General features: G+C 44.1%; 1 protein-coding gene across 1 annotated transcript in view; it reads left to right on the top strand.

The window, feature by feature from the left end:
- Positions 1-13,652: 13,652 nt before the first annotated feature.
- EZR (ezrin) overlaps positions 13,653-23,063 on the top strand; it is a 188,679-nt gene continuing 179,268 nt past the window's right edge. Inside the window, exons 1-2 of the mRNA XM_069607887.1 lie at positions 13,653-13,800; positions 20,109-20,210. Of these exons, the coding sequence (XP_069463988.1) occupies positions 20,199-20,210 (12 nt within the window). The 5' untranslated portion in view covers positions 13,653-13,800; positions 20,109-20,198. The remainder of the gene's footprint in view (positions 13,801-20,108; positions 20,211-23,063) is intronic.

Raw genomic sequence — 23,063 nt, 5'->3', positions numbered from 1 at the left:
GTTGGGGGCTGCCCTGGACGGAACTTGCAACGGATGATGTGTCTGCCTGCTCACGTCCATGCATGTCCCTAAGGGTTTGCGAGAGCTCAGTGAGCAAACGGCGCACTGCGGCAAGTTCGGCACATACGTCTTTGGACGTCGCATGCAGTTCCCCCCTCAGGCTCTCGGTGCTTCTCTCCATTTGGACTCTCAGGCTCTCGGTGCTACTCTCCATTTGTGCCCTTAGCGTCTCTGTGCCTCTCTCCATTTCTGCCCTAAGTGTCTCAGTTGATGTTTCTATGTCTGCCTTAGTGCCCCCACATTCATCGGCATGGTCCTTGAGGAGCGTGGCCATTTGCTGCTGTTGCACGATTAACTTGTCGAGGGACTGTTGCCTCTGCTGGGCCATGCCCATTTGCGGGGGTGTCACAGAGGGGCTGTTGTCCTCATGTTGCCTTGCCACAGGGCTTGTGGGGGATGGCCAGTCGTTGTCTTGTGGGTGCCCCTGCGTGGTATCCTCATGTTGTACGGGATGGGACAGACAGGGGGATTGGGACAGGTCATGGATGGATCTGACTTCGACATCCCCGTTTTCTGTGTCGGAGCATGCTGCCATCAATGGGGTGTCACCTATGCTGCTGCTGCCACCAGAGGCAGTGCCTTCTGTGGCATCCATTGGGGGGACCTGTGGTGGTGGTGTTGTGGGCATGCTGGCTGCTGGGGTGCCTGTTGATGTTCCCTCCTCTATGCTGCCACCTGATTTGTGCTGCTGCCGTGTCTTGATGCGTGCAGCTGAGGTGGAGGGTCTCTGGCCGTTGGTCTTGGCCCTCTTTGCAGGTGTGCTGGTAGGGGTGTCCTGTAGCTCGTCGTTTGGATCGGACCCTGTGGTGGAGTAAAGGAGGGCGAGGGTTAATGATGGGTCTGTGGGAATTGGAATGGCATTGTATCACATGCTCTGGGGTGGTACCTGAGGGTGATTTGGGTCGGGTCCTTGGAGGTGCTTTGATTTGTGTGTGGAGTGAGGGTGCAGTTGTTTGGCAGCCTGCAGTTAGGGTGTGCCTGCTGCACGTGTAGTGCGTGTATTAGGGGTTTTTAATTATTTATGTATTTATTGTGGGTTTTTACGTGCGCTATCAGGCCGATGTGTGTGGCCGTTCTCCTGGACATGTGTTTCTGTTGCACTATGTGGACGCATGGTACTTCACATGGATGGACTGTGTGGATTTGGCATTGTTTTATCTGGTACACCTACCTGAATCTTCGGATGTCTGCACTCCTTTCTCCATCCCTCCGACTCCCTCTATGCTCTCCATTCCGATGGTGGAGGCACAGATTTCTTCCCAGGGGGTCAACTTGATGGGTGATTCAGGACCTCCCCCGGTGGCTGTGGCAATGTTGCGGTTGGCAGAGAGTATGCTGCGGACGCGTATCCGCAGGTCGTCCCATCGCTTGCGGCATTGCTGTGGGGTGCGGGGTGCGGTCCCCACCGCACTTACCCGCTGTGCCACCAGAGCCCATATGGTCTTCTTGTTTGCAAGTGCCGTTCTGGTCATTTGCGTGGAGAAGACGACGGCAGCATTCTCCTGGAGGGTCTCGGTTAGCACGGTGAGTTCCTCGCGGGAGAAGTGGACCTGCCGCTTGCGGTCGCACGCTTTCTTCGCTACTTTTCCCATTTGTCTTGGTTTCGCTAGGGTGGGTGACGGGTTGGGGTGTGTTTCAGGGTAGTGATTTTAGTGGTTGTGTGGTTTTAGTGGTTTTATAGGTGTACGCCGGGATGTTTCCCGTTCCGGGCCCATGTTTTTACTTCCGTTTCCGTATATTTCCGGTCACCGTACTTTCCGGTAGGCGCACACTGCGGTGACCGCTAAGAGGGGTGGCGGTATTGCACCTAGGGCGCCGTACGGCGGCGGTGTGGGCCGTTTAGGGGTCATTTCCGCCATCGCGGACTTTGCACTTCCGCCGTGGCGTGGTGCTCGTGCCCGATGGGTCGGAATGGTCCGCACTTTGCTCCTTCGTGCAATGGCGGAAACGCTATTTACGCTGTGGCGCTCCGGTCAGTCACTTTCCGCCAGGGTCGTAATGAGGGCCATTGTCTTTCTCAGTCTGCTAGTTGCTGGTTGTTCCTTGTGGCCGATCGTTTCTGCATCTGCATCACTTCTTCACCTTCAGATTCAGGCAGTTGCAGCAGAGGGGGTCTCTCCTTTGTAGGGTTGGACATCACCGATATGGAGCCAGGCTCACCTACCTATGACTCTTACTACAGTGAGGGAGACCTCCTCAACAAAGTATGGTCCCTCGAAGGGTGGTTTGTGCCAGCACCTCCCAAAGTTCTTCATTAGGATTTTATCCACTGGATACAGGATGTTTTTTTAGCAGAGTATGGGGATCTATTTGTGCGCTGTCTTCCTCCTTCTTCCTTGACCACCGGTGCCGGGCTCCCAGCTTTTGAGAAATAAAAGCAACAGTCACCGTCATTGCAGCCAAGTATTCATGCATTTCAGAACCAAGCACATCAGAAACACTATGGGCACCAGTTTGCACTCGAGTGGGAGGAGCAAGAGGTATAGGCATACGGCGTCCAGTCACCAGCTCGTGAGGAATCAGGGAATGGTCTGAGCCAGGCTGATTGTGTAAATCAAATATGGCTAGGGGTAGGCAATGGAGCCATCCTTTTTGTAGAGTTACTTTTAGCTTAGCAACTTATTCTTTGGGAAGGGTGTTGAGGCGCTCACAAATCTCGTTTGCCTGTGCGTGATAAGCAGAGGAAAATGTATGCTTAATACCCAATAAGAGTATGATCTGCTCAAAAACTTTATTTACAAAATGCATTCCATTATCAGACCAAAGAACTGCGAACACTCCACATCTCGGGAAGACCTCATGTATGAGGAACTTCACAGCACATGTGGAATCAGGGTGAGTGCATGGACCAGCCTTGATCCACCGAGAGAAAGGACAAATGACTACTAGCATATATCTGTAGCCGTTACAAACTTGGAGCATAGCTACATAGTCAATATGCAAATGTAGGAAGGGTCCAGTACGATGGGGTATTGCTCCTTTCACTATTCGCAGCATGTGCCCTGCAGTGCATTTTTGGCAAATTGACCAATTTGTGACAAAAGCAGCAATGTGTTCTGTCAGGTTAGGCACAAACAACTCTTAGGCTGCAAGACTCTCGTGTTCTGTTCTTCTAATGCTACATTAAGTAATCCAAGGGGCATAACTGGTTTGCTGGTGCTGTCCTTCCGCCATAGTACCTCTTTGGGGGACAATGACCACCCCCTACACTTCCAAAAATCATCCTCTTTTGGTGGTGCACGTCCCTGTGCTATGGGCAAGGTATTAAAGCCTTATTTTATTACCATGTCCCGTGCATGTATATATATATATATATATATACATATATATATATATATATATATATATATATATATATATATATATATATATATTAGTTTCAAAGTCAGATACTTTGGGAAAATACGCTGCTTTTTCGGCCTCTATGTCGGCGGATTCGTTGCCGCAGAAAATTAAATCTGCCCCTTTAGTGTGGGCTGTCCACTTCACCACAGCGATGGCCGATGGTAATTACAGTGTGTTTATAAGCCTGTCCAATAATGGCATGTGTTGCACTGGTGTGCCATTTTAGCATAGGTAGCCCCACCTCTTCCACCGTGAAAGCCCTGCATGTACTGTTGAGTCAGAATACGCTGTTATTTCCTCATCCTCATGCATTTAAAGTGCCACAATATGCGTTACTTATTCTGTTGCTTGCGCTGAAAAATGTAAAGGCAATCTCGCACTTTCCACTGTTCCAAAGTTACCATTTTGCTTTACTTTTACCACTGCGGTACCCGTGTGTCTTTCCCCTGAGCTCTGGTCGATCATCGAGGAACTGTCCATAAAGAGGACACCCCCTCCTAGGGCATTTTCTCTGAAATGGTGCATATCATCATAATATTCAGAGTCATGCATGTGATCTCCTTTCTCCACCGGCTCTGCTATTTATGCCGCTGGGTTCTCTACTCGGCATCTGACAATTCTGATCACTGGGTTGGAGATGTTCACCTTGTACCCATATGCTCTCTGTGTGGTCAACCTGCTGTTAGGTTTCTCAAGAATGGAAAACAGGGCATGTTCCATGCATAATGTTACTGAACAGCCCATCATAATGCTGGCAGATTTCTCAATTGCAAAGGGTACCAATTATTGTTCACAGGGATAGTGACCTTTCATCACTGGGTCTAGAATTCCATTGTAGTATGCTAGTTTGCGTCCTGGGGTGGTCTTCTGTGTCAGAACTGCTGTCATTACTACTCCACTTGAATGAGAGAATAAGAGGAATTCTGCACTGTAATCAGGAATCCCTAGAAAGGAAGCTGTACTTATTGGCCCTTTTAACTCAATGAATGCTTCTGCCATTTCACCTCTCCAGGCTATGTCACGGTCATCCTTCTGAGCTTCCTTGAGTCCTTTTAGGAGGTTCTGGTGTATGTACTGGAATCAGAGACCCATGCTCTGCAGTAATTGAAAAGGCCCAGGAATTGTTGCATCTCCCTTTTTGTCTTTAGTTTAGGTGTTTTCATGATTGCTTCTGCTCTCTCGGGGGTAATTTGTCTTCCTTCTTGAGATATCAACTTTCCTATATAAAAGACCTCTTCCTAGCAATATTTTCAGTCAGTAACTTTATTCAGCCGTAAGGCCATGAAAGTACATTATTCACAAACAAATCAATAGGTAACAAAAGACAATAAAATGAAATTAGTATATCCTCCCTCCATTGGGGGCTACATTTACAGTAGTGTCAGGGTACCTGCAGGAATTCCCCATGGACCGTTCCCCAAGTGGTAGTGCGTTCGCCCCAGATAAGACAGTGTAATGGGGCCCAGTTACAGCAGAAACAGCAATGTTATAGTCAAAATGAGGACCCATTAAGTTTCTGCTGTTATGTAATGGGGAGCTTTTCATATTGAAGCCCAGTATGCCATTAGTTGAGCTCTAATCCCGAAGTTCTACCTGAATAAAGTCATAAACACTCTCTCCCTTGTAATGCATCTTGTGCAATTTAATATAGCCTCTCGGGATAGAAATAAGCAGCCACGTGTGATGCAAAGCCAATATAAGCTTTTATTAATCAAGGCCTCCCTAGATTAATGCTGATTGTAGGATAGTTTGTGAACCTGGTGCAAATATACAAAACCGCCCTTAGGGCTCTGCCCAGAGTATGCTATGCAGGCCATTGGGTGGACAGTATTTTTTGCATGGCTTTGTACTGCATGATTAACCCCAATTGTTGGCTTTTCATTTGGCATTTGGCAGGAACCTGGTCTTCTCCCCTGGATAAAACCTGCTTAAACTGCTGCTCAACTTGACTTAGAGGACTTGAGGTCAGCTCAAGGTGGCCAGTTGGAGCTAGGTGAACCTCGGCGGTCCTTGCCTTTTCAGACCCGTTGGTATCTCTGCTTGCACAGGAATGCCCAGCCCCCTTTGTTCTCAATTTAGTTTTACTTAAGGGAGTATCCACATTACCATGAACTGGCACCTCAGGTGGTTGGTTAGCCCATATAGCACCCACCATTCCCATTGGAAAAAACCCCAATGCTCTCCTTCTGCCCTCAGCCTCAATAAAGGCCATACGTAACCTCTTTAGATCCCTGAGGTCTGCCTAAACAAGGCTGCATTCACATCCACAGAGTGTAGGTTCTCCCGCGATGACAGCAGCAATAACAGGAGCAACAATATGCTGAATAGGAGTGTCAGTTAATAATGGGGTGGATAAATTACTCAGGCATAACGGAGGGCTATTCTCAGGGTGATTCATATTTTAATTGGGGCCTACGGGAGGCGTATAAATGGTGGCATTGAAGTCGCATGCCAACAAAATTCATTGTGGTCTTTAATGCTGGTATTTTCTTCACGTCCAAGCATGGATCATGCAAATTTAAACTTGATTTGGATACCCATGGGACTGCATTTGCAATGTCTTCATCCTTTAAGGTCTGTAGATTATTCAGCCCTCTCCATGGGAATTTCCTCAGTTGCACCTCTCCCCCATGTTGGCCAATGGCATTTAGGCATGGTAGGGATTTTAAATCCATAGTTTTTTCAAACAGTTGCGGCTATCAGCAAACGGCCATGAAGGGCTGTTGCATAATCGCATCTATAAATAGCACATGCGTAGGCGCATCCACACTCTTCACTATTTAATTGATTTTACCTGTAGACGTGGTTATATTTGTAGCCACGTCTAAAAACATATATTTTCTGTGCAATAATCATATTGTTATATGGATGATACGGTACAGAATTTTATTTCTGTTTGTTATTTGATGTGGTTAGGTGTTTTCTTATTTTGTTTTGAGTTTTGAAGGCTGACTTAGTTTGATTTTGGGTTTGCAAAAAATGTACATGTAGCCACAGATACAAAGCAGGATCTGCAGTCACATCTAATAGCCATGACTATGAAAGATGCTGGGTGGGGAAAAAGTAGATTTCTGTGAGTTTCATTGTTTGTTATTGGTTGTTGGTACTTTTCTATTTGTGTAGCTGTCTGTGATAGGTTCTGGGAAAAATATGTCATCCATTTTAGTCGTTTTATTAGTATATAGTGCTCTTTTTTTGGTATCCATTTTAGAAAGTATAAAAACCACCATTTTCTGCAGTTTTACCCTTTTGATTCTAGAACTCTCACTTTGGAGGTGGCAGGAGTGGGACTGGTGTGAAAGTAAGTATTAATACATTTTTTAATTTGTTAAGGTTTATTTGCAGTCTTGTGTGTGTTAGTTGTATTTGACACTGCTATCAGTCTGTCATTGTGATTTTTTCCATCTGCTTTGATTGTGTGGCATGTATTTAATGTATTTTTCAAGTTTTAGAAATATGGATCTATAAAATTAGATTTGTCAATTAATGACATTTATATGCAGGCATTTCATTTGTTTATGTTAGTGAGGTTGAAAGGTTTATTTGATTGTGTTTTGTGTAATTTTAATGCACTTTCAGGTATGCAATGCTCTTGGGTTTTTAGAGTGGTGTTTTGTGAGGTAGTTGAATGGTTTGCAAGTTTATTTTAGTCATTTTTTGTGTATTTTATCATAGATGTATCGATCGCATCATTCCAGTGGACTCTTACTGGATGTTGTACAGTTAACTCCTGCGAAAGGTCAACCTATGTTCAAAACATAGCAGCACTGTTGGAGATGGGAGCAGCACATCTGTAGACTGTTCATGAAAAGTCTCCTTTGTGGCCTTTCTAGCATTTCAGATGATTCTTTAAATGCAGTGGTGCAGGTGTTTTAAGACTCTGACTGTTGGTGACAGCACCTTCAATGTGTGGTGGTTGATTTTGTACAACCACCGCTCACAGCTCCAGTGATGAGGGAAGATAACATTTAAGTCAAAGATGGTGATGTTGTTGCAGTGGTGGATGGAGGGGCTGCAGACAGAATGTCGGAAGGCTCATGGTATTGAGTTTTGTTGCAGAATGTGCAAAGTACCTCATTTGCCGATTTCTGGAACAGTGTTCTTTGACTTTAAAAAAGTGCTAACTGTTAACAGTGGTTTCCACCCTATTTGTCTTTTTCCATGGTGGTGATTAATTCAGAACCGAAATGATAATGGCATCACTGCTGTTACTATCATGGTAACAGTACTGGTGTGATTGTTTTCTATCCCTTGTCCTCCAAGTTTACTTATCCTACACTATTCTCTCTTGTTCTCTAAATTTACTTAACCTTCCCATCCTTTGTCCTGCACCCTCCCAGTATAATGTTGTTTGTTTATTTTTACCCAGTTTATATATCCCTATTTGTTTCTTTATGGTATTTTATTCTTTTTTTTAGTATTGTATTCTTTTTTTAATCCAAGTTGGATTTTTTTTCCCAATGACCCAATCATTAGTATGTGCAAAGAGAACAACAGTGTTGTACGTATGAATGCTGTATTTTATATTGTGCATGTGATGCACTGTGTACAAAACATGAGGGTCAAAAATAGTATGTATCAAATTGTGTTTATTAAAGTGTGTGTGTTCTTGAACTGATTATGTTTTCTTTTTTTTCAGACAGAAGGATATAATTTTTTTTAACAGAGATCAAAAGGTCTTGTCCAATGGGCTATTGGATTTTGGAGTCACGGGTAACCGCAGCAATGACTGGGGGAATCCTAGCCGCAGGTTCAATAAATTACACCCTCAGCTATAGCTGTAATGCACAAAAAGTACCCTCTTTTCATGTATTTTTTTTACTGTCCGTTTTGTTATTAATATTTTATATTCAATTCATGAAAAGAAACACACACAATCATATAGCGGTGACTGCAAAACATGGGGCGTCATTGGATTTCTTTTTAGCTGCAACTATAGTACATTTTTGCCCAAAAATGTAATGTGGAAGAAATATTTAAGATGTATTGAGTCTAGTGTTTGTAAACAATTAGTGTAACATTTAAATGCTTTTTATACATTAATAATGCATATGAGTGTGAATATTTGAAAAAGGTAAATAAATATACAAAGTTTGTTGAAAGCAGATTAATTTGGGGGGATGTGGTTGTGGGTTTTCTTTTTCTTTTAGTTGGAACACATGATATATCTTCTTCTTTAGCCCAATTATCTGGATTTTAACTGTCCATGATTTGTCGTAAATTTTCAATGTCCTTTTTCATTGATTGTACTTCTTTTCAATATTAATTTATAGTTGTTTTAATTCTGTTAATGATAATGATGTGTTATTTACATAGCGCCTTAATCCAAAGCACTTTACAGAGCACATATTTACAAACAATAACCCCAACCGAAATTGGTGCTCAATGAATCCATGATTAGTTTTGTGGGTATTGTTTGTGGTGCTTCTTGCTTGATTCTTCTTGATACTTGAATGACTTCTTCATCTGTTTGAAAATATTTGAAATATTTTTAAACAATTGAAGATATCACAAATTTTCTAAACATTTGTGTTGGTTGTATGCACATTTGATAGTAGGTAGATAAAGTATATCTGTTTGGTGACTGATATTTGTTCCTTAAAATGTTATCTTTAGTCTCATTTTAAATAAATATAAAGAATGGATTTACAAAATCCTGAATGTGGTGCATTTTCTTCTGGTTCATTTTCTTCAGCATCTCCTTTTTTTAATGTCTTCCACTGTAGGATAATTGTCCTCCAGCCATTGCATTTAGTTTTCCATTTTAGTGTGGTAGAAAGAAATACTGCTTGTCACTTCAGATATTAGAATTAGTAATGGAGGACGAGTTCATGAGGAGAGAAGGTGGAATGTGTTTTTGTACTTTCTGATTGGTTGTTCATTGTGTTGTGGGTGGCTGCCAATAGGATGTCAAGTACCTCAGATGCTGTTGAATTGTTGAACCTATCAGAGAATGTAAGTTTTGAGTGATGTTTATATATGACAATTAAACTGTGGATTATATTGTATTATTGTATTAAGAGTTGTTTTACATAGTACATTTTTATTGCTTGAGAGTGTGATGTAGTTGTAGAAGATTGTGGTATTTTTGGGGTATATTTATTGCTTGATTGGATATTTGAAACATGCAGTCAATTTTAGAAGGAGAGAATTTTCATTGTTCAGAACACTGTGGAGCGTTTGCGAATTTTGAGAATGGGATTAATAGTGATGTTGAGGGCATAGGTGATGTGTTCCCAAAACATTGGCTAACAAAGTTTTTTTGGTTCTATAATATTATTTTAGATGGAGTGTTTGAAAGGATAGGCTTATGCTGTAATTGTGGAGAAATATTTTTGACAGTGATTCCAGATTTTTTTCTCTTTGGGGAAAAGAAAATGAATTAATCATCTAAAGAAAGAGCACTGAGAACTGTTTCAATTTTTTTAATAGAGATGAAGAGTATTCCTCTGATTAAAAATATATTGTTTGGTTATATACTGGTAAAATAATACAAAGGTTCTTTTTATAGCGACCAAGAGAATTGTTGAAGTATTTTGGAAAAGGAAAATACAGTTCATGTTTTTTTAAATAGCCACCTTTACGACAGCAACCAATAAAATGGTGTGCCCTGTCAGGCGGATTGTAGCCGCGGCTAGCAGTAAGCCAATGAAACGTTGTGTATTTGTTGCGGTTGTAGCCCCGTCTATGACTATCGCACGAGCCACAGGTATAGCGATTACAATATTTTTGGTGGTTGTAGCCGCGTCTATGACTATTGCATTAGCCACGGGTGTAGTGATTACAATTTCTGTGCATTGATCATGTTGCATCGATTTTACACTACACAATTTCAAATGTGTTTCTGATTCTATGCCCGCATGTGTACATTTATGTTGTTTAAATTGATACACCTTGTCAATATGTCTTTTTGAATCTGTAAAAAATGTGTTTTAAGATATATTGAGTGTAATCTTTGTACACAGTTACTGTAACACTTTAATATGTTTATATTCGTAAACAGTACATATAATTGCAAATACTTTGAAAAGTTAAATTAATATGGAAAGAAACATTTTTAAGAATGGGGTTATTTGGGGGAGTATGGGTGCACAATTGCTTTTTATTTTTCTTTGTACACATCATACATTGTTTACATTAGCCCAATTATCTGTATTATTAATGTCAATTGTGCATGGAATAACAAAACCCTTGAAATTCAAGGAACACACTTTACTTGCATGGACGTTAAGGTGAGCAACACATTGTAAAAAAAAAAGGTTGAAATTCAGCTAAAACCACCTTAAAAGAGGGCTTGCTGAAGGGGTAATTCCAGACTAACTGTTTGCCCTGTTGTTTGTCCAAAATAAAATGCCGCATTTAAAAAGGTAAATAAAACCCCAAATGTAACTCTGAAATTGTTTCTATAGCCTGTCCAGTGTAAACCTGGAGAATATAGGGCTGGGGGCCCAGGGGAAAGCAATTTGATAACAGGAACACCAGTGTGTTGTTAAATACACTGCTCTGTGTCTCCCTTTTAAATTGAATATAAAGTGGCATGTAACTTCCTTTAAGTGCAATGCATTTTGTATCGAGAGATGAAATTTAAAACTGAATGCATGTTGGTGCCATTTAAATGCAGAACTACCTTTGTAATATTAAGTAGCATCTAAAATATAATCTGTGGTTTAATCTGGTGTTGAATCATCTGGTTTATAGTGTGCTCATGACACACTATTGCCTAAGAGATGTCATGCATTAAAGCAGCTCGGGGATATCTGGCCATAACTTAGATGTCTGCTCAACAGAAATGAGTATGGAGGGGGGTTTAACATTGTACATATTATTGGGGAATAATATGCCTCCAGCCCTCTTACTAAGAAACTAAGTCCATTGTTTTTATGTCCAACTTTATTCTGAGAGCTGTTTCACCTCTTCATAGTAACTAGCTGTACCCGGCATAAAATTCCTTTTTCTAGCATATAGTAAAAGTCTTTAATTAACTATCATCCCACTTTTATTTATTTATTCACTCATATGTATTTCATTGTAAACACAATTAACAATTTCGTTCTTCTCAGATACAACATTCAATGAGCCAAATGATCGTACTCTTGAGGGAGCAACCTATAGTTGCCCGTGACTGAATACAGGTTTCGAAAGATAACAGGTATATTCTCTCAAAAGTCTGTCCCTGTGACTTATTAATAGTCATTGAAAATGTTAAATGTATAGGAAACTGTCTTCTTTTGAATTTGAAAGGCATATTTGTATCAGATGGAATGAAAGGTATGTGTGGTATAAGAACAGGATCTAAATTCAATCTATTGATTACATGAGCTTCTATGATGTATCTTTGTAGACATGTAATTGTCAACCTTGTTCCATTCCAGAGTGCCTTTTGCAGAGTCCCTGTGATAGCATTATATTGTGTAGTAGCATAATTTCAGCGCATAACTAAGGCAGCTACTTTCAGTTTTAGCTTGTGAGGATGTATTCGTCGTACAGCGTTTCGCTCTTTAGAGACTGAAATGTTGAGCAAGCAATTAACTGTTCATTGTAATTGTTCTTTTATGCTGCACTTAATACCAATGAGTTGTTTCTAAGCAAGGGATTGGGATTCGAATGTGTGTCGCGTTGTCTTGCTTCCAAGACAAAACACGTTGCCCTTGAACTATCCTTCTTCACCGAACCGCATTGCCCTGTGTGAAATAAGTGGGGTTGGAAAGAAGTAACTTCAAATTATTCTGAATGTTTGCAATAGTGGAAGGTGAAGGTGACCAAGTAGAACCGTGCTCATTCTGTTTGTTAAAACGATAGTTGTTGTTGAAGTAGAAGGTCACACTTAGAAGCAGTCTATCATTTGGGCAGAAGAGGGAAACCTAATACTGATAAATTGTATCAGCTGACTATAGAAACATACCTAAGTGTTTTATATATATAGAGAGAGAAGATGGGTAGGTGGGCTGGATGTAATGATCATTTTGTGCCCTACATTGATGGTCTCATGAGAATCAGATCAAACAATTGCAATGTATGTGTCTACATTGTGAAGTAATTGTGCTTGTATAGAATAGCATTCATATTTTTTTTTGTACGCATAGATGTTTGTGTGAATTGGAATAACGAGAGGCTGCATTTTCCTTTCTGTAGACAAGCTGCCGTTATCCATTTGAAATATTGTGGGTGTCTTACCCAACCCTGTAAGTTAGGGGGACATCTTGTACTCTTTGACTTATTATTTGAAATAAAATGAAACATTCACATTAAAATAACCTGTTTCTTGTGCCGGATGGTGGAGTGGGATTGTTGCACTGGGGTGAACTTTAGTGTAATTTTACTGTCAAAAGAATCACTAGGTACATAAATATATTCCACAGATAAATGTAATTGTGTTACGAGCCGCAGATACGAGCCTGTGAGGATACCGCCGCTGGTGGTGATCCTCACTTTCTCGCCATCACTTGTAAAATCATTGTTGGGACATCAGCAAGTCATCGGGATTGGCTCTGCTGAGAACTGTAACTGTTTTAAAGTTTATTCGCAGGGTAATGACTGGACCCAAACCCTCTCCTACCACGCCCTCATTATCTCACTACTGATGTGTATTCATGGTTGTCACTTTCAAATTGAAGTCCTACGTGTATGTCTATGCCCATGCCCTGTTCCAGTTTTGTTTTTTAATCTGGTTACCCTACACTACCCTCATCAGATTTAGCCATGGCTGCTAGATCATATCCACCTTTAGGAAACTGGGACAGCACGTGGGGCCGTGTATCTAGGATTAATGAGTGGTGTCATACCTGAACAGGAACTAAGAGAAATAGTCATTGCAATAGCTAACTACTCCCTCCCCAACCTTTCTTACATGACTCAAGGCGCCAAGAAGACAGGAGACCACGCTGCATAAGGTCCAAGAAACTAATATTAACTATAAGTCTTGAGAAGAAATAGCGTTCCTTTGGTAATAAGTCTATTATGGTAAACTAGGGAGATATGCATTAGCTATTGGAGAGCAAAATCTGGAAGCATGCGCCCCAAAGACTCCTTCTTAATGCCCACGTGGGCGAGGCTGACTGGGCAGGTGTGATTTGCTCTACCAGGCAGAGCAGGGCCAGCCCAATCTCTGCTGGGCAGGGAGCGCTCCAGCCCCGGCAGGGCGTGTGACTGCCGAGCAGGGCCGTGCCATGAAGGGCTTGTTTGTTGGTGCCTGCGCCTCTGCGTGTTCAGAGCAGAGAGCTGGGAGGGGACACGCGGTGAAGAGCGGGAGGAGGGCGGGGGGAGGATAAAACCGACCTGTTGCACCCAGCCTGGCAGCCATATTGCAGCCAGAGGCTGAGGGGTGGAGAGCCCGGCGCGCGCAAAGGAGCAGAAGGCGGCGCCCTGCCAGGGGAAACAGCGGGCAGCAGAGACCGGGTGAGCTTCCGCGCCGGGGCCTTTTTCTTACTTGAGGACCACCATCGAGGGGAGGGTCCGGAGAAGAGGAGAGAGCGGGGACCACTTTCAACAAATAGGAAGTTGCTTTTTCCGCCTCCCTCCCTGACTCCACTTATTCCCTCAGAGGACAGGTGTTTTGCGGATGCCTAACCCGTTGGATGGATGCTGCCTGGAAGAAGGGGTCCTCTGGAGAGCGCAAGGGGGTCGCGCTGTGCGCACCTGTGCAGGCAGCTCCCAGGACCTGTGCGCTCTCGCCAGGCTTCTGCCCCTCCCTGGGATGGGCTAGCGAGCCGAGCCTTGGCAGAGATTTGCTGGGTCTGTGATCTGCCAGGGGAAGTGCAGCTTTTTACGTTGTTTGGTGTACGTGCTCCTGGTGTGAGGTGGGGTCTGCAGGTGTGCCGGCGGCCCTGGGTGTTCTTGGGATCCCAGGGCTGGATGCCCGGCCGCTCTGTGTGTGTGTGTGTGTGTGTGCGTGTGTCACCGCCCGGCAGGCTCAGAGGACGTAATCCGCACTGAGCTGAGCAGTCGCAGCTTTCGGAGTCCCTCCCTCGCCCCACCCGCTGCACACCACTGACACAGGCGCAGGTAACGCGGAGGGGGGCGTCGGATCCGTGGCCGCGCCACAGGAGGGCACGGGGGATATTTCAAATGGGCTAGCGGTTGACCTGTTCATGGAAGCTCTGCCTGGAGAATAAACAGGGAGTCTTTGTCCAGTGCTTGCTGGTGACTCAGTAATTTTTAAAAAAAAGTGTATTTCCAGGGAAGCTTTGTGGGTTTCACTGCCCGGTGTCGTTGACTTGGGATGGGAGTGGAAAGGACAGTGTTGGCCCCCACGTTCCTTTCTATTTGTATTTCGTGGTCTTGTTCGCTCTTAGAATTATTTATTTGCTGCTTGGCAGATGTGACTTCAGTTGCAGAAATGCCATGTGGCAGAGACGATCGGCATTTACTTGGCATGGAGTTTTTTAAACTTTCAAGCGGGGTTGCCTGGCTCAGGGGATTCGTCCTCAGGGCCGCGGGGTTGATTTCATTGTATGAGGGTGAATGCCTAAAGTTGCCCCATAATGGATGCGAGTAACCCATTGAGTGCTGATTTATGTTTGCTCGCTAGCATATGCAGTCCTGTATTCATGACGGCCGTGAAATGGAAACTACAAGGACCAGAATGCAAAGCTGGCAGGCCAAGCAGCACTGCTGCTCATTTATACCGAGGGGCAACTTGTTCTCCTCGACTTGTGCGTACGTGGATGTGTGCGGGGTGTATCTGTGGCGAGTGGCGCCGACGTCAAATCTTTTGGAGGTATTTCGTCCTGGCTTTGCTTGACTTTCTCCCTGCCCTGTGGGCGCTGGTGCCCTTCACCTCTGGGTCCCTGCTAGTACATACTGGAACAGTAGCAGGGCACGACTCCGTTGTTTGAGGCCAGAAACTGTGAACGACGTCCCCCGCGGCGTAGCTGCCAATTCAAGGCTTGCCTGGCACAGGGGTAAGAATCGTTGCAAGCAACACACCAAGTAAGTTGGGCACGGGGAATGCCCTGCTTGTGGGTGAAGTGCAGACTAATCTGTTAGTCAGACATTCGCGAATCCTCTTTTGTAAAATAGTTGTGAGTTTTAGATGGCCTTGTTTTCCCCCAAAATGTACGCATATGAATGGCTTCACAAATGTATCCTTGTATTTGAACTCAGTGCCGGAAAGCCCTCTGTGGGACCTGCGGATGAGCAGGCTTTTGAATGTGCTGTGAAGAGACTCTTGGGTGAAGGTGGTTCAGTCGTGGCATGGACGGCGTCCGGGTCTTTCATCTTTTTCAATTCAAATCGGCTGCGGAACTCTGGGGTGTACCCAGCAGCTGCAGCCTTTTGGCAGTTCTATGTCACAGGCGCGTACTTCTTTAATTTGGGCATTAAGGGCCCGATTCGTGGAATATTTGATCGGTTTAAAGTGAATTTGCACCGCTGAAAAGTGACTTTGCACTGCTAACATAAACCCTGATTCATGGAACCGTGCAAAGTGTATTTTTGCCGTGCAAAGTCCGGGAAAAGCCATTTTGTACTGGAAACATGACTATGCACTGCCCGGACTTTGCACTGCTAAAATACACTTTGCACGGTTCCATGAATCAGGGTTTGTGTCAGCAGTGCAAAGTCACTTTTCAGCAGTGCAAATTCACTTTGAACGGGCAAATATTCCTTGAATCGAGCCCTAAATGTGTGCAGCGTGCAAATTCACTTTGAACTGGGTAAATATTCCTTCAATCGGGCCCTAAATGTGTTCAGTGTGCACGTTACCTTTGCTGGCCCCTCAGGCCTGCCACCTCCCTCTTGCAGTATCCCCCATCGTTCTTATCACCTCGTGGCCTCTTTAACATCAGCAAGTGATACATTTCAGCAAGCCTTTAGTCGTTCAGCCCCCTGCTGTCTGTCCGTCTCGTGACTATCTGCAGCTATTAACCACCTCACTGCATTCTTTTGACTTCATTATCATTTTAAGCACCTCACATGTTCCTCTGACTGTTTTTCTCAGTCATAGGGCAAGGAGGGAGCTTGGGGGTGGGAGGGTGCTCAAACGTGTTGAAATGTGAAATGTGTCCCCATCAGCCCTGGCACACGTTCAGCCAGCCCTGCCCTCCAATGCTCTGTCTTACAGATGGCTGGGTTTATTTGGTACTTTCCACGCCTCTTGTTATGCTGCAAACTGCAGCAGGTCATTCTTGTCAGACAAATACAGCTCTACTGCGTCCGAGACGCACTTAAAATCACTCGTCAGAACTGGCATCTTGCATTTGCAAATAAATGGACATATTTACTTATATGGACCTCTGGATTTGTGTTTGCCAGTACGTTGATCACAGCTTTGCCATTGTTAACGCATCTTACTATTGTGACTGGTACTCCTGTGCCCATATCTACGCCGCGACGCTGCTTCCATGGCACGTTATGAGCAGTGGGGCATCGTTACCCGCAGTGCGGGCTCCTTCCCTTGCAGTAATGAGTAATTACATTATTATAATTGTTCTTTTACAACGCGCGTAATACCGGGGGACCAGTCGGGATTTGAACTTGTGTTGCAATGCGTTGTCTTGCTTCCAAGTTGCCCCTGAGCTAGCCTCCCGGGCCAAGTACCTTCGCCGCCCCGCCTCTTTGCCCTCCTGGAAGGTAGGGCTGAAGTCTGCTCGGTCTTGTGGGTGTGGAGGGCCAAATTACCTCCTTTTTCCGAGTCGCTTTTGGGCTTTATGCCACAGGGCGAGGCAGCTCCTTCTAAGACTGGAATGTCTTGCTCATGCCTGCTGCTGGGATCCAGCCCTCTCCACGGAGCTGTTTCGCAAGCAGACTGCCAGTTTCCACAGACTTTCAAATGACACTCCCTATTTTTGAATTGTACATTGTGTATGCCAGCATTTAATCTTTTCCTCTGCCCAGTTCCAAACAATTTCAATCCTTCATATTCCTGCCAAATGAGGCCCATGTTGTTTACCACTCCTTCTGCCAGTCCCTACCTGTCAGCCAAAAGCGCTAAGTATTCTGGGATGTGTAGTTTCATTTTCGTATTATAAATATGGGCATGAAAAGCCAGGACAGCCTGAAGGTGACACTTAATCAGAAAGGTGGCCACTTGGCAGTTGTTGAGCAGCCTGAAACCCTCCTCAAGTTGACACTCAGCGATCTCCAGGGGACTCTTGTCGGCCTCAAAATACTGCAAAAAGTGTCCACCTAAAATGGGACTATCATTGACAAATGCATGTCAAGCATGTGGCTCCAGGAGTAGGCCATCCAGGGATGGGAAAAGGGTGGCTCTGTATTCACGTAGCATGACTCAATTTCATTGCTACATTGGGGGTTCACAATGTTTTAAATAAGTGGCCGTTCTTAGTTTCATGTTCCGTTTCCGAGGACTGCAGTCCCACGCCCACTGCGCCTAATGGTTCTTGCTATTTTTTTTAAAGGCTCATTATTTTTGAGTGGTTTTTCCAAAGAGTAGTGAGAAAAGCCTTCTCGTTGTCATATTGAACACTTTATCCCTGAAGAAGGGATAGTAACCCGAAACATTGTGTGTAGATCATTTGTGTAGGATTCAGTCGGTGTGCAAATGCATGGTTTTATGAATAATGTCAGACATTTGGAAGACATTTAATTGATTCACTGGTATTTGTGAATGGTTTAGGGATTAAGTGAGCAATGGAACATCGTAATTGATTTCATTAACTCTTAGTTCAATACTTTAAAGTTCAGACGTGGTTGCATGATGTATGCCGGTGTAGTCTTGGGTTGCTACTTTAAGTCACTATCCCTTTTGCCTGAGCTTGCTCAGACCTCCTTTATTATAATAATTATTTACTGATCGTTTTATTTTCTTGAAGCTTTTGCTACTGGTGTGAGAGCCCCTATTCTGAGAGAGAAAGAGCCCAAAGAGGCACTCACACTTTTGGCAACTGTTCAAACACGAGCTTTCACCCCAATCGAGGGCAATCCATACATGGACTCCTTGGTCTCAGTCCCTGGAGAGATACTGCACCACAGCTGTAACACCCTGATGAAGCCCAATGTGATAGAAACACGTATCTATGGTTGTTGTTGGTACTCCTGTTCAGAGGAGAATTGCACAGTATTTGAATGCAGGCCTGTCCATGTGAGTGGAACCAGAATGATATGCAAATCGATAGTGCTACTTTAGTGTGGTACAGAGAGGTAAATAGGCCCTTGCACCCCACAGAGGGACCCCACACCCCCCATTGGAAGATATTATTTAGCCTTTTATGTTCTCAGCACAGGGGCTCTCACCCTTTTGGCACATTCTTTTCTTGAAAGTGTACAGCTGAAAAAGCACAACACAAAGCACCACTTAAAGAGAAAACTGAGCGCCCTTATGCACGGTCCCACCGCTTCCATGCCTAAAGCACTAAAATAGCAGCACGTGGTTACGCCAGCAGTCTGTCTCCCTGTGCTGACCTCAGAGCAAAAAGCAACAATGATCAGATCAGCCGTGGGGCAGCATGTTTTGTCTGTGGGAAATTGTGAGGCTATTTTTAAGGTGGTGATCTCACCACCAGCCATCATGGGAGAGTGGACTGCTGGCATTTTTCATTTGAGCAGAAATGTACCATGAAATCCACCCCGGCCTACTGAGTGTTGAGACGTTCCTTGATTTTGAGTTTTGGAACTACGTTGCTATTCTCAAACTGCGTCAAGAGTCCAAATGTAGATACAGCTCAAACTCTGATGCGTTCACACAAGTAGTGTGTGGTGATGCCCTGATCTCACCACAAAAGTTGCAGAAAAAGCAACAGAATCCTATATGCCTAGCGTGCAGACTCTCTGATATAGTGGAGATTAAGTACACCCAACATGTTGCTTCCTTATATCTCCATGAGGACGTCACATGTTTCAAAGATTTGAATCATCATAGTGACAGTTTCAATATCCTTTGTCCAAGTTGCTTTAATATGAGACAAAGAAAAACTACCTACACGTGTTTCAACCCACACAGGTCTTTTTCAAGGCTAATAAGGCAGGTGATTCAAGTTTTTGTACTATCTCATAAAGGGTCTGCCAATATAGTCCTAAGGGGATGCGGTATCATGTCCGTGCTGTGATCATCTCTTGTGAGTCAATTAATAGCTGTCTAATGAAAACGTTATATTGATATAAAAAGATCGCATCAGATATCTAATCTCAAATGTCACAGATCCCATTGCAGTAACCATATAGCGGTGCTCATATGGCTCTTCAAGTGGTCTGGACTATCGATGCAATATCCATGTTCGATTCTTATTATTATTATGGAGGACCAAAAAAAGTCCAGCACAGCTATGTTCGACCAACATTCCGCTGGTGTTCCTTGAGCAGCGCTTTCATTTCTCCTCTCTTGTTGCACTTATAGAGCATGTCCATTGTTAGACAGATTCCTTACCTGGATTTTGTTACTTATAGAGCACACCCATTGTTAGATTGATTTCTTAGCTGGATTTTGCTACTTATAGAGCATGCCCGATGTTGGATTGATTGCTTACGTGGGTTTTGCTACTTATAGAGAATGGCCATTGTTGGATTGATTTCTTACCTGGATTTTGCTACTTATAAAGCATGCCCATTGTTAAATTGATTTCTTACCTGGATTTTGCTACTTAGAGAGCATGCCCAATGTTGGAGTGATCTCTTACCTGGGTTTTGCTACTTATAGAGAATTCTCATTGTTGGATTGATTTCTTATCTGGATGTTGCTACTTATATAGCATGCCCATTGTTAAATCGATTTCTTATCTGGATTTTGCTTGTTCTTTTTACTAAAACAGGGCACTCCATAACAAGGATTCGTACCTCCACGAGCCACACAGAACTCATTTTTTAACAGAAGGGAAAGGAGACCCGGGAAAAACGCCAAGATGCCTAAGCCGGTAAGACGTTCAATATATCCCATGGCAAAAATGTAAGGAGATGTGCAGATCCAGGCGAGAAGTTTGGGCTGTTAAGGTGGAACTTTAACCCAAAGAAAAAAATTAATTCTTTGTTACCCAACCATACATATTTTGTTAGGCTGCCACGTGAACTATTGTGTCCAATTTATGAGGTCGTATATTTCATAGGGGAAAAAATACAGAGTAGTAACCCCCACACCTCAACTGTACATTCTGATATTTTGATGCCACCTTAAAAGAGTCATTGCTTTATGGAAACAGTGGCCTATAAATGCAGGCACCTAAACAACAAGGCGACTTAAAATATCTATTACAAATCTACTTGATGGGGGGAGTATGTTACTCTACATAATGCCAGCACCAGTATGATTATTTTCCTTTTTTGGTGGCTGACATGTGCCTCAAAGCTAGCCAGATGTAGAGGTGTTTTTTTTTGGTTAGTGACTGTGGGAGCTTTTCCAGGTGTTGAGTGACATCACTATTAGAGTATCATAGAAGCAGTCAGTTGCGTTGTCACAATTGGGGAATTAAGGTGATTTTGGCTAGTTATGGTATAACTATGACATTCTAAATAGAGACCCTTAGTTCCATTATGATATTATTGCATGGTCTTGGATATGTATGGTCTGGAGGAGGAGGAGGAAGGTAGGGGAGACCTTGTAACCCTGGTGGATATATTACAAGTTAATTGGCATGAGCCAAGCCTCCACTTTGCAATTTCAGATTGTGGCCCGGCTGAATCAGCCCTACATCGATGCAAGTTGTTCATTCTGACCTGTTATATTGGCCAATAATAAGAATAGTTAGCATTGCAGAGCTCTGAAGTGGGAGCAATCTAGCATGAGGGGCTTTATAACAACCTGATATTATATTTGCACACGGGGGAGGGCGCTCAACCAATCAGGTGGATGGAAAGTCGGGCGAGGACTGACAGTATACAACCCACATTTTCCAAGTCACCCGAGGCCCGTCCCGTGGTGCTGCAATTTTTTTGCTTAGATGTCTCTGCACCTTGGCAACCACCCGCTAACCAGCTCTTGTTTTTTTTTATTTTTTCCATGGGAGATTGGGCCTTTGCAATACGCGTGTATGCTGTATCCCGTAAAAAAAAAAGATACCCACCCGGACAGAGCCCCTGGGTGCAAATAGCTATTGACCCCTTTTTGAGGGCGTACAAGGCCAGTTACAGCCCTGAGCCCTCGTCAAGGCCTTTTCTTCGCTCAGGCCTGTCCAGGCTCAGGCTGATGGGCTGTTACCGGCCCTACACGCCCCCTGATTCCTACGGTTTTATAGACAAGAGGTCTGCCAACTGTCACTCTCCAGAAGTCTCAGACTGCAACGCCATGATGCCTCACCCTTGACTCGGCTGTCTAGGTCTGATTAGAGCTGTATTGTATTGTATTTTGTTATTTATATAGCGCTCTTTCCCCACTTGTGTGGCTTCAATGCGCTTTTCCTTGGTTGAACGCCTTTGGTGACCGTAGTCGATGTTGTTAGAGAGTTCTAGGGGGGGTAGTTTAGGAGATGCATGTGTGCATGTTGCCGTTCTAGGACCTAGGTGGCTGGCAAGGCTTGACTAAGCAGCCCATAGAGAGGTCAAACACATGGGTGGGCGCTGTTGAGGGTTAGAGATAGAATGCTATTGTTTAAAGAGTTTATGTGGGTCAGCTATATCAAGTCCCATTCGGGTGGTTGTCGCTGCGTGCTAGTGATAGAGGTGTTGTGGTATGTCAGGTGTTTCAGTCCGGACGGCTATAGTTAAAGCACCTGGAGTGCTAAAGATTGCACCACCCCGATATAGACATATTCCTGAGAAAAATGCAGGCGGTGAGCAAATGAATTGGAGATGCATTATCAGGGAGCCTCGTGGAGAGGAAGATCTGGAGTAAATGTAAGGAAGTTCTTCACAGCAAGGACGGTACATGCATAGAATGGGATCCTACCTGGGTCAGCAGCAGCCTCCACAACAGAGTTCCTCGAGGTTTATATGATATGGGGGCAAAGACAAGTACATTCTATGGGTCTTGAACATTACAGTGTTGCTCGTCTTTTCTCTTGCTGGCGAGATCCGCATGTCACTCTTTACTTCACATGCCTTTGTAGCCTACTGCTGCAGAGATTGGCTGACTGGTTCAGCCTGTGTGTTTCCTGAAGGCACCTTGTTGCTTCTCAAGGGAGATGCCTTTTTTGCCCCGGTGTGTCCCTCCTTGAGGTGTCCTGTGTCCGACAGTCCTATCCAGCAGCTCTTCCAGCCCTCCTGCACCCAGCAGTTAACTCCGAGATAGTGAGCAGGAGGGCAGAAGGGCAAGCTTAGTGATGTGAGCACAGGGATGTGGGCACAGACATTTGAGTTTGCACGCTTGCTCAGCCATTTACCGTGCAGTGCCATTCTGAGGAAAATATTATACCTCTGTAGGGTTCAGAACTGTCGGGTGCTGGGAGTCATTTAGCTCCTGCTTCTACCCTCGGAGAGACTGGTTAGTTTGAAACCAATTGCTACCAGAAGCTACTTTTGGCTCCCCATGCCAAGGGGTGCCTTACAAACATGCATATGTGGCATTAACTTTGAGCGATTGAGACTATCAATAAAGAAGAATTGGGACACATCTAGGACACATTTAAACATAATGGGACGTGCATAATAGCCAAAAAGTAAAACTGTGCATCTCATGTGGGAGTTAGCATAGTAGCACGCTGTGTACTCACACTTAGTTTCCCTGCTCTAGCTCCTGCCTACTGGTTGATGCCCGACACCCAGGGGCTGGTTTTAGCTCCTGCGCATCAAATCTTAATTTCGAGCCCTGCACAATGTGTGCCTGCTCCGCTGAGTGA

Source organism: Ambystoma mexicanum, chromosome 4q (genome assembly GCF_040938575.1).
Source record: "Ambystoma mexicanum isolate Mex_15411 chromosome 4q, UKY_AmexF1_1, whole genome shotgun sequence".
In the NCBI taxonomy this organism is placed as follows: Eukaryota; Metazoa; Chordata; class Amphibia; order Caudata; family Ambystomatidae; genus Ambystoma; species Ambystoma mexicanum.
The sequence above is the reverse complement of the archived record's forward strand: the minus strand, read 5'-3'. Positions and strand labels throughout refer to the sequence as shown.